Source organism: Dermacentor albipictus, chromosome 1 (assembly GCF_038994185.2).
Source record: "Dermacentor albipictus isolate Rhodes 1998 colony chromosome 1, USDA_Dalb.pri_finalv2, whole genome shotgun sequence".
Classification (NCBI taxonomy): domain Eukaryota; kingdom Metazoa; phylum Arthropoda; class Arachnida; order Ixodida; family Ixodidae; genus Dermacentor; species Dermacentor albipictus.
The window spans coordinates 125,596,213-125,608,923 of NC_091821.1; the positions used below are offsets into that span (position 1 = coordinate 125,596,213).

Genomic DNA, 12,711 nt, shown 5'->3' on the forward strand with positions numbered 1-12,711 from the left:
ATTCTCCCTAGACAACACTTAACAAGTTGCAATGTATAAGTATAGCCAAAATTTCAGATGCGGCATGGTGAGGCATCGTTAATTGCTATCTGGTTCAGTTTCATTGCTTATCGTAAAATTCCGAGCAAGTGCACCCTCCCCCCCCCCCCCCAGAGTGAAAGGTAATCTAAGAAAGTTTGCAGGGGGCTCCCTTGCTCGGCCACGGGTTGAAATTCAAGGGCTGTCGGCCCCAGATCTGGCAGCCAGCGAGCTAGGCCTATACTGCCTGCCAAGCGATCGCAAGCGCAGATGGCTTGCTTGTTCGCTTTCGTCGGTGTCGATAAAATCAAATGTATCGCAATTTAAGCACGGCATAATTGCCACAATTTCAGCTTTCTTTTTTTTTTTTTTTTGCATCACCCTCGGCATTTGCCAAGGTATCCACTGGACCCACCCTACATTCTAGTACATTCTATCGTAAGCAGCCATTTGTATAATTCAACCATTTCACCATCTGTGTCTGCAGATGTTATCATTTATTGTCTCGGTATGCCTTTGCAGTGAGAGTGAAATTGTGTTATATTCAAATCATGTGTGAACGCACTTAGTGCACTTCATTTTATTTAGGTTCTAGATATCTGGTGTTCTGTGGACAAGAACTTGTAAAAAGTGCCATATTTTGTTATGTCAAGGTTTAACTGCATATATCAGTGTGAATGCTTACAGTGAATATTGGACAGAACCAAAGTATTTTTGTGTTTGGTTCAATTTTGTTCGGTGCAACAGGGTTTGACTGAATATTTTCAATAAAACAAACAAAAGCTCCAGGCACCCATACTGAACTTGGAAGTTCTCTAGTGTGCTCAGTAATATGAGAGACATGCAACAAGCAGTGAAAAGACACTAAGCCAAAAAGCACATAAATAATTTGCCCTGTGTTCCCAGTTGGCATAAATCTTGCTGTCACTGATTGCCCTGATTTCGTGATTCTTTCCTGATAAAATTTACTTGGTGAAATGTTGTAAAGGATGTTATTTTAATAGTGAAGGAAATGACCATAATTTTGAGTGTCTTAGGAAGTTGTAACTTTAAACAGTTCCAGACCATCCCCGTGCTCCGGGGAACAAGCGGTACTATGAGGATACTTTGGCAAAACGAGAGCAGTACAAACGAGGAGATGATGGCGATGTCTCTGAAGATAGCATTACTTTGAAGAAGAGGTCACCGCTTCCAGATGCTGACTCTGAACGTGGCATCTATGAAAGGCTTTGCCGTGGAGAAAAGTTTCCAGTAAGTCATGATGCTCAATGTAAGCCATCAAAGTATAGTTTTAATGGTAGCCCAAGTATCACTAACGGCTATGAAGTCTCTGTGCAATATATTTGTTTGTTTAATATGCATTTAGCAGACAAGATTTTCGGTCTGAGGTGCAGTTATACATCTGCTGATAGAGATTTATTTCACTGTGTTGTTCCTCTTTGTTAAAATAATTTAGTAGTAGTTAATGTAGTACATTTATAATAAATTACAATAAATGGTGACATTCAGTACCTTATGCTAAGTTGAAGTCTCCCTTACCACCATACAACATGCACTTTTGAAGCATAATAATTAGTGACATATAAAGGCATGTTAAAAGGACACAGCAAAATAAATAGTAAGCTGTGTTTGGTTGGCAAATTGTACTTCTAGAGTGCCAAATAGGTGATTTGAACCTACGAGAGTAAATCAAAAAGTCTTTGCCGCTCTTTATTTATTTATTTATTTATTTGTCAGATTATAGCTGTAAATTCCAAGTCAACATATCCATTCCCAGTGGTGGACCTCTCTTGGCCTTAGCTACCTGCCTTATCTGCTGGTAGCTCTGCGGCACAGCGCTGCTGTCAGTTGTTGAAGATGGCTGTTGTGCTTCACACATCCATGGCGTACGAGCAATGATGTGTGATTTGTTTTCTTTGGAGCAAGGGACGAACACCCATCAAAATCCACAAGAAAATTCAGCCCATGTATGGGGAAAGGTGTCTCACTGTGAGATGTGTGAGGTTGTGTTGTTGTGAGTTTGCAAAAGGCTGTGAAGACTTCCATGACAATGAGCGTTCGGAGAGGCCGCATTAGGATGAATTCTACCACAGTGGCATCTGAAATTTACTGCTGTGATGGAGCAAACATCTGAACCGGTGTGGGGACTATAAGTAAAAATAGTGTAAGGTATGTAGAATAGTATGTATATTTGTAAGTACCTGTATGTACCTTATTTTGGCTAATAAAAAATAGGGGTAAAGACTTTCTGATTTGCCCCCTTATATGTAATCCAAACCTATATATTTGAAAGTGAAAGTATTAGGGCTACCCTGATTCTACTCCTGCATAGGCTTTGCACTGCCTGTTTAAGGCTAGGTAGCTGCTTGTTATATTTAGAATGATTACATTGCACTAGAAAATTAAAATGCAATTTGAATAGACAAATTTTTAAAAATTGTTTTCTGCATTTATGAAAATACCATAAAATTCATGGCATCACACCGATGCCATCAACGCTACATTTCAGGTTCTAAATTCTAACAGGACAGTTCAGCGTTATTTTCCTCTGCTGGTGAGCACCCTTTGCCTGCTAAGAAATGCTAAAACATTTTTTTTTTAAATGTATTGCTTGGTTAGTTGCTGTGGCATGACTAATAAGACAAGGACAAAGAATAAGGAGGACACAGAATTCTCTATTGTGTCCTCCTTTATTCTATGGCCTTAGCGTACTGTTTCATTAATAAAGTAACCTAGTAGTCTAACCTTCTTTCTCTCAAGTAAATGGGACGTAAGAGACTGTTAGGTCCCCGCAGGGGCGTCTGCGCAAGCAGGCGTTTGGTGTGTTGCGACACCACGTACCCGAGCACACGAGGGTTGGACCCTCCCGCGTGTAGCCGTGCGCGGCTTAGCCGTGTCCGGGGAAAGGGGGATCCTGGAGGTGTAGCCAATGCCAGGTGTTTGGACCTTTAAGGCCCCCCGGCGGAGGCAACACACCTCTTTGGCCTCTGCTTCACGCAGACGGCACCCCCGGACTGACCCACCCGGGGGAAATCGGTAGTTGCCTTTTCCTGTCTCTCTCTCCCTCCAGCCTTCGCCTTTCTCTCACTTTTCATCTTTCCTGTCTTCTACTAGCTTCCGCTTACTTCCAATTTTTCCAGGCAGTGAGGGTTAACCTTGTGTGAATAGCCAACCTACGTTATCTCATATTTGGTTATAGTGATAACGTACAGCTGGCGTTTACAGGACCTGTTTTTTACAGTACCTGTAGCGTCCCCCTGTAGGGCTCCACTGTGGGTGGCTGGCATTATTGCCGAAAATTAAGTTCTCCTATGGCAAAGTCCTTCCCACCCCAACTTGATCGCCCCCACAAAAGAGGGTGCACTGAAGATGTATTCAAATTCTTTGGTTGTGAAAGATCCAACTTCCCACGATTTCATGCGATTCACTCGGAAAAGTCAGACACACAAGTACGCACAATCTCCCCATTACTAGTTTCAAAGTCTTTAACTGAGGCTCTTGGTCAAGGTTACAAGGCAACAAGGATGGCAAGTGGAGATCTCCTCTTGGAGCTCCAGAATCTGAAACAATTTGAAAAGTTACCCAGTCTCGTGTCATTTGGGGACGTTCAAGTGACAGTGACACCGCACCGCACTATGAACACTACCCGTGGCGTTGTCTCAGACGATTATTTGCTTCAGCTGACAGACGCAGAGCTCTTGGAGGGCTTTAGTGAGCAAAATGTTGTCAATGGGAAAAGAATAAAGATGAGGCGGGATGGTAAAGAGATTGCGACCAAACACATAATACTCACCTTCAATTCAAGTGTCCTACCCGAGTCAATCGAGGCCGGGTACATAAAGCTCTGTGTTAGGCCTTACGTGCCCAATCCACTCCGATGTTTCAAATGCCAGCGCTTCGGCCACAGTTCGCAGAGCTGCCAGGGCCACCAAACATGTGCAAAATGCAGTGCCCACGAACACACCACTGAAGCTTGTGCGAACGCTCTCCACTGTGCAAACTGTGATGGAAAGCACGCCGTGTACTCGCGGTCGTGCCCATCCTGGAAAAAAGAAAAGTAAATTGTTACAATCAAAGTCAAGGAAAACATAACTTTCAAGGAGGCAAAAAGAAAAGTAAATTGTTACAATCAAAGTCAAGGAAAACATAACTTTCAAGGAGGCACGCAGGCGGGTATCATACCTGCCCAAGAAAACCTTTGCCGATGTGGCGTGTCAGGGGGCAGCGTCACAACGGCCTCCGGCGGCTGTCCGACCCACAAGCCGTGAGTCGGCAGTCACGCCACCTGCCCCCGCGGCGGTTGCCGCTAGCGCTGCTCCGTCAACCGAGGAGAAGGGACCATCGACCCCGAAGGTGGGCGCAGCCGAGGCTGCCCCAACCTCCCAGGTCCCTTCCAGCGCTGGCAACGGCCAGCGCAGCCAAATCCCCCAGGGACCCCCATCGACCTCCGGGCTGGTGGGCGCAGGGGTCTTGCCCTCCAAGGCGGGACCCTCCCTGACAACATCTCGCTCGCAAGAGCATGTGTCCGGCGCCTCACAAGAGGCAATGGACACTACACCTGTCCTCACGGCGCGCCAAGCGCCTAAGGAGTGGCGCGGCGCCCTCGAACGCTTCAAAAAGAGCAAAACCCCGGTTACAGGGCCTCTAAAGAGCTCTGTAATCTAATCTCCGAAATCTCTGTAAATAACACTTCTGTTTCTGTACACACAGCACCTATTTACTACCAACATGGATACACAGATAATTCAATGGAACGTCAGAGGTCTTCTTAGAAACCTTGATGATGTGCAGGAACTCATCCAAAAACACAATCCAAAAGTGCTGTGTTTACAGGAAACACACTTAAAAAACAAACACACGAACTTTCTCCGACAGTAAAACTTTTCGCAAAGATCGCGATGATGCCGTCGCATCATCGGGCGGTGTTGCCATTGTCACTCATAGAAGTATAGCATGTCAACCTTTACAGCTACAAACGCCCCTTGAAGCAGTGGCGGTTTGAGTTGTCCTACTAAACAAACTCATCACCATTTGCTCGCTTTACATACTCCCGCATTACCAACTAAACAAACATGAATTTCAGTCCTTGATAGATCAATTGCCAGAACCTTATGTTGTTCTTGGCGATTTCAATGCGCACAGCAGCCTGTGGGGAGACTCTTGTATAGATGCGCGAGGTCGTCTTGTTGAACAGTTCCTTTTTTCTTCCGCTGCGTGTATGCTTAATAAGAAGGCACCCACATATTACTGTCTTGCAAACAAAAAGTTTTCTTGAATAGATCTTAGCCTAGTTTCCCTGTTACTACTGTCTGAACTTGAATGGGAAGTTAACAACAATCCTTACGGAAGTGACCACTTCCCCATACTGCTAAGATCACTTAAAGAAAACGAATATCCACCACAGGCTCCTAGGTGGAAGGTTGACACAGCTGACTGGGAGAAATTCCGAACCCTAACTAGTATATCATGGGATGACATGTCCTCGTTAGGAATTGATGCTGCTGTTGAGTATTTTACAGCCTTAATAATAGATGCCGCATCAAAATGCATATCAGAAGTAAATGGCCTGGCATGCAAACGGTGTGTCCCGTGGTGGAAAGACGATTGTAGGATCGCTCGTAAAAAACAAAACAAAGCGTGGGGGTTGCTACGCGCCTCTCCCACTGCGGAGAATCTTATTAACTTTAAGAAAGTAAAGTCCCAAGGCAGGAGAACCCGCTGACAGGCTAAAAGAGAAAGTTGGGAAAAGTTTTTATCGAGTATAAATTCCTATACAGATGAGGCCAAAGTCTGGAACAAGGTTAATAGGATAAAAGGGCGACAAACATATTCACTTCCTTTGGTAAACACACAAGGTGAAACACTGAAAGATCAGGCAGACTCACTTGGGGAACACTTTGAGAGCGTGTCGAGTTCAAACCATTATTCGCAATCCTTTTTGAAATACAAACAAATAGAAGAACGTAAGCCAATAATACAAAAATCCAGACAGAATGAACCTTATAACCAGCCTTTCAGTATTGCTGAGTTGAAAGCTGCCTTGAACACATGCAAAAGCTCTGCACCAGGACATGACAGAGTCATGTATGAAATTATCAGAAACTTACATACTGACACACAACTTCCACTTCTCACACTTTTCAACGCTATTTGGGCTACGGGATACCTCCCATCCACATGGAAAGAAGCGATTGTGGTCCCTGTTCTAAAGCAGGGTAATGACCCTTTCTTGGTGGCAAGTTACCGCCTGATAGCCCTCACAAGTTTCCTTTGTAAGGTATTTGAAAAAATGATTAATCGGCAACTCATTCATTTCCTTGAACAGAGAAAAATGCTTGATCCCTATCAGTGTGGCTTCAGGGAAGGGCGCTCCACAACTGATCACCTTGTACGTATTGAAGCAAACATCCGTGACGCACTTGTACACAAACAGTTTTTCCTATCCATATTCCTCGATATGGAGAAAGCATACGACACAACCTGGCGCTACGGAATCTTGAGAGACCTGTCAGAAATGGGAATCCATGGTAATATGCTAATCCTAATAGAAAACTATTTGTCCACTCGTACCTTGCGGGTAAAAGTCGGCAATGTTCTCTCACATCCTTTTACACAAGAAACTGGTGTACCTCAAGGAGGCGTGCTCAGCTGCACGCTCTTCATCGTGAAAATGAACACCCTTCGTGCTTCATTACCGCCAGCCATTTTTTATTCTGTTTACGTAGACAACATACAGATAGGTTTCAAATCCTGTAACCTTACAGTATGTGAGAGGCAAGTACAACAGGGCTTTAAACAAAGTGTCGAAATGGGCAGAAGAAAGCGGGTTTAAAGTGAACCCCAACAAAAGTTCTTGTGTGCTTTTCACAAGAAAGAGAGGGCTCATTGCAGAACCCAGTATCGAAATGTATGGTCACCGAATTCCTGTGAACAAAGAACACAAGTTCTTAGGCATCATACTTGATTCTAAATTAACTTTTATTTCACACATAAAGTACCTCAAGGTGAAATGCTTAAAAGCAATGAACTTACTTAAAGTGTTATCCCACACAACATGGGGCAGCGACAGGAAATGTTTAATGAATCTTTACAAGAGCCTCATTCGATCACGCTTGGACTACGGTGCCTTGATCTATCATTCTGCAGCCCTGAGCGCGCTAAAGATGCTAGATCCGGTCCACCATCTAGGAATCCGACTGGCCACTGGAGCTTTCAGAACAAGTCCTATTGAAAGTTTATATGCAGAATCAAATGAGTGGTCACTTCATCTGCAGAGAACATACATTAGCCAATCATATTTTCTGAAAGTCCACTCAAATCCTCAACATGCCTGTTTTAATACTATTAATGACATATATGCTACACTCTTTCGCAATCGTCCCTCCGTAAGACAGCCTTTCTTGCTGCGTGTGAGGGAGCTTAGTGAAGAAATGCATGTTCCACTCCTCGAGCTCCGCCTAATGCATCCAGCCAAGCTGCTACCTCCTTGGGAGTGGCAGCTCATACAATGCGCTATATCTTTCGTGCAAGTCACAAAGCATGCTCCAGAGATTGAAATCCAAATGCATTTCCGGGAACTCCAGTACAAATACTCCTGCGCAGAGTTCTACACAGATGCATCGAAGTCACGCGACGGGGTGTCCTATGCAGCCGTCGGTCCATCTTTCTCGGAATCCGATTTACTGCATCCGGAAACTAGTATCTTCATGGCTGAGGCCTACGCAATATTGTCGACTGTGAAGCATATAAGGAAATCAAAACTCAAAAAATCAGTTATATATATGGACTCCCTAAGTGTTGTGAAGTCTTTGATATCGTTCTGTAAGCACAAAAATCCTATAATGCTTGAACTCTATTCCGTCCTATGTAAAGCATATGTATCTAACCAGCATGTGATTATATGCTGGGTGCCTGGCCATAGGGGCATCCAGGGTAACGTTCTAGTGGACCAGATGGCCACATCAATTGCATCACATGCTGTTAATTCTACCGCTGCAGTCCCTGTCACAGACCTGAAGCCTTTCTTAAGAAGCAAACTGCGAAACTACTGGCAACGCTTGTGGGACCTGGAAACAAATAATAAGCTGCATGTAATAAAGCCACAATTAGGTTTCTGGCCTCCTGTAACAAAATCACGCCGGACAGATGTCCTATTCTGTCGTCTAAGCATAGGACACACATTTGGCACGCATAACTTTTTACTCACTGGAAATGAGCCTCCAACCTGTGGTAGATGCGGGGAGAGGCTGACTGTCCTCCACGTCCTCCTGGAGTGTTGGGAAGCCGAATATGAAAGAAAGAAACATTTTCCCTTAGCATACCGGCAGCACATCTCCCTTCATCCTGTTATGTTACTCGGTGCAGAACCGCTCTTTGATACCAGCGCTGTCCTAGGTTTCCTGAAAGATGTTGTATTTCATGTAATTAGCCCATACATTCGTAGCGCCTCCTCTCTATAGAGGATAGCGCTGTGATAGTCGTTTTGTATAGCACATGCCTCTCGTCCCTTGGGTTCAAGGGCTTTGGCGAGGCAGCAGTGCTCTTAGAAAATTTTAGCATCTCACATATTTTGTACATTGCATCATTTTTCCCAATACATTCTAGTGTTCATAGTATTCGTCATTAGTCATCGCCATAATTTTATAGCACGTAGATTTTACGCACTTTACAGCGACTATTTTTAGGCCCCTTTACTGCCAAGTCACATCTTCTTCACAGAACTCATAACTCCACCGCAAAATCACTAACACTGTCTTGGCGCTCTTTGGCCATATCTGGCCCTTGTGCCACTAAACCACACACATTCCAGACTGTTAGGAGCACAAAGATTAAGGAATAATTTTTATATTGTAGACCTTGGGTGGTCTAAATTAAACTAAAGATCTCCCATCTCTCATAGCCCATCCAGCCAAGGCATAGCTTTAAGATGTGAAACTGCATTTCTCTATTAGTATATTATTATCATCATAGTCATTGAGACTTAATTGCAAAGTTGTAACAGTAGGTGGTTGGGTAACTAAAACAGTCATAGTAAATGAGTGTCTTCTAGATAAGCTTGAGCCAGGCCATCTGCTCAAGGTATAACCACTCTGACATCTGTAAACAGACCATAACTGACTGCCCTTCTTAATTTTTTCTTCGTTGTAAGCAACTTGAAGGGCATACATAATGAAGGTGGCTTTGCATTGATATCCAAGAATGTGACCTGCATATGTCTTGAATGCTTTACCTCTAACCCTCAATAATGGGCCATTGCAGCCATTATACCATGACCGGGAGCTGACATGCCAGTACCGTACAAACAACCGGCCATATCTGCTGCTACAACCAGCCAAAGAAGAAGTGATGTTCCCAAAGCCACGAATTGTTGTTTACCATGATGTTTTGTCTGAGCATGAAATGAATGTCATCAAGACACTTGCACAACCACGGGTAAGCTGCATACAGATCTTTCCTGTTGTCTAGTCATTGCATACATTTGTCAGACAGCTTCACATCATTCTAATGAGTTCAAGTGTGATGCTGGTTGCCAGCATTAAATCTGCATGTATAAGTGCTTACTGCAACTTCTTGGTATAATGATTACAGCTTGACTAATTGCATTTTTTAGAGAATGCTAGCATGATCTGGTATTTGGTTGCAGGCTATTTTGTCGACGCTCTCTACTGGTGATGCATTTCAAAGCACATTCACTGTTAATTAAATGCCATGTGGTCATTATCTAGGCAGAACAGTAGCATGTGTGTTTCATTAGACCTACATAATCTTTATGTTAAGTCCCCGCCTGAACTATTGCAGCTGAGGCGGGCGACAGTGCAAAACTACAAGTCTGGAGCGTTGGAAACTGCCAGCTACCGTATTAGCAAGAGTGCCTGGCTGAAAAATGAAGAGCATGGTGTAATAGCCCGTGTCACCCGAAGAATAGAGGACATCACAGGGCTGACTGCAGATACTGCTGAGGAGCTTCAGGTGGTCAACTATGGAATAGGTGGCCATTATGAGCCCCATTTTGATTTTGCCAGGGTATGTATATAGCCTACTTACTCAATTAAATCTTTTGATGAATCATGGTCTTGGTGAGAGTGTGTGTGTGTGTGTGCGTGCACGTGCGTGCGTGCGTGCGTGGGTGGGTGTGCATGAGTGCGAGCACGTGAACGTATTATTCAAGTGTCTGTTGCTGTATTTGTTAAATTTTTCATGCTGTGTTGAGGCTCGGGGTGGCATTTCGGCCAGGAATCCACCAAACCCATTGAAGAGTACATCCAGTAGCAGAAATTAAGGAAAAAGGATTTATTTTACATTATTTACTTTGGCTACAGATATGGAAGCCCACTCCATGTAGGAGCATATTAAACACCTGAGTTCACATCAGGACACGTCAGCACCTCTCACCGCACCAAAGGTCTGCGCTTTTAATTCCGTTGTCTTCCCTAGGTGACTAGACTAGGGAATCTGATGACTGTATCGCGGCCAATCACAATCGTCGGATCGGTCGCAATATCCCGCCCATGATATTGCACCATTCCACTGAACTTTGCCTCCGATGTTGTACCTTCGCCCCCGTATTGTAGCAAGCACGTAGCAATCTGGGAATCTGAGATCGAAGCCATTCTCACAGTATCATTCAACATTGGCCTTTGTCAGGTGCAGGTAAAGGGGTCTTTTGTTGACCCATCAATAGTTGATGTCAATGCTGCATTGACTTCTGGATAGGCACTGATAAATGGGTTGGGTTGGCTCTTGGGAAACATCTAATTAATGCCCTTGGTCGTGTTGAAACGTAACAGCCAATACATGATGGGCTGCACGCAAAACTATTGCAGTTCTGGTGCTTCAGGTGCTCTTCTGGCACTGGTACTGCATAAATCGCAAGAAATTGTATGTAAGGAATTCTCTCTTTTTACCTTGGCCAGAAAATGTACCAACTTCCAAAAGTAGATAACAACACTGTGTGTCACGTGACTCTCTCTAATCATGTATGCTAGCTTCACACTTATGCTCTCTTGTGCAGTTTCACGCTGGTGAGACAATACAGCTGACCCCCTATGGTGTTATATCCACTTTTGTTATCTACATGAGCATACTAATGTCACTGTTGTGACAAACAAAATCTGCAATACACACAGAATGTGCCAACACAGAATGTGACTACACAGAAAACATGGATGCAGTTGACCGTGCGAATCATTACTGTGCGAGCTACTCATTTTGTCGAAAGACAATGAAATGGGGGCGAAAGCTTTTTTTCTGGCTTTTAGAGGTTTCCATTGTCAATAGTTTTATTTTGAGGTGCACACAGCTGCAGAATCATGGCAAGAAAGAACAGCGACACCTGCAGTACCGCTGCAACCTCATCCAACAGTTGGTGGGTGACATGAGATGAGGGCTAGAGCCAAAAGTTGGGCCCGTCTGCATGGAAGGAGTGCGAGGAAAGGCTCGATGGGAGAAGCCATTTCATCTACAAACTCCCAGGGCAAAGCAGCAAGAACTGTGCTGTTTGTAGCAATCTAAAAACAAAAGGAGGCAGGAGGGAAACTGTCTTTACCTGCAAAACCTGCAGTAACAGCCCTGGCCTGCACCCACGAGAATGCTTCGAGTGGTATCACACACTGCTCAAATATTGGTAAAGGAGTTGCCTGCAGAATGCAAGAGAAAAAATAAATATCCTGCCAGTTTTTCTTCCACAGTTTGAGTTTTTCTTCGCGGTGCCAGGAACTGGCAAAATAGTTTTGAACCAGGACAGCCAGAAAGTGGGTAAAAGTTTTAGACCGGAAAGGGTTAAAGAGTAGTAATTCATGACATACCGAATCGTATGCTTTCACAAAATCTATGAAAATGCAGTCTATGAAGGAAGAACTATCTAAAGCGGTAAATGAGTCGTTAGTGAAAGACAAAAGTTGTGTCTCGCAAGAGTAATTCTTTCTAAACCCGTGTTGTTGTGTAGTGAAGAAAGAGTTTGTTTCCAAAAATGTTATCAGGTGACAATAAATTATATGCTCTGAGTTTGCAAGGTATACTAGTCAGCGAAATGGGTCTATAATTATCAGGGTTATGTTTACTACCGGTCTTGTACAAGGGAACCACCTTCCCAGTCTTCCAATCGTCTGGGAGCACACCATGTTCTAGGGACTGCGAAAAAATCATAGAAAGTATGATGGATGCAAGTTTCAATATATTTGAGAAACTTCGGGTTTATACTTTATACTGTCTACAACAGGGGAAGAAAGATTTATGTTACGAATTAGGTGGCTTACCCCAGCAAAATTTATCATGAGAGGGTCCACGGGAAAAAAATTCTGTGTAGTAATTTCAGAAAATGAAATTGGTTCAGTATTAACAAATGACATAGAGAATACAGGGTTAAGTACAAAGAAACAATCATTCCTGGAGGCAACAACATCGCTGGCACTGGTTAATTCGACTGTCTGTTTAGTATCACTGTTTACCACTTGCCAAAATTTTCGTGGATTTGATAATAACAAAGACGGAAGCGTTGTTTGAAAAAAATTAATCTTAGCAAGTGAAAGAGCATGCGCGTACTCGCTTTCTGTAGCACGATATACTGCCCAACATGCAGGGGTAGGTGATAGCCTGGCTTTTCTGTAGAGGTGCTGCTTCTTAGGTGCGCGATTGTTTCCTATAATTCTGTGAAGTGGTATGTGTACTTTTGATTTGTAAAGAAACCAGTTCTCG

General features: G+C 43.7%; 1 protein-coding gene across 3 annotated transcripts in view; it reads left to right on the forward strand.

The window, feature by feature from the left end:
* Nucleotides 1-12,711, forward strand: part of PH4alphaEFB (prolyl 4-hydroxylase subunit alpha-1) — a 116,582-nt gene that overhangs the window by 48,879 nt on the left and 54,992 nt on the right. For all 3 annotated transcript variants that reach the window (XM_065451156.2, XM_065451158.2, XM_065451157.2), the window contains exons 7-9: nt 1,076-1,269; nt 9,277-9,450; nt 9,817-10,041. In XM_065451156.2, coding sequence (XP_065307228.1) covers nt 1,076-1,269; nt 9,277-9,450; nt 9,817-10,041 — 593 coding nt within the window. The remainder of the gene's footprint in view (nt 1-1,075; nt 1,270-9,276; nt 9,451-9,816; nt 10,042-12,711) is intronic.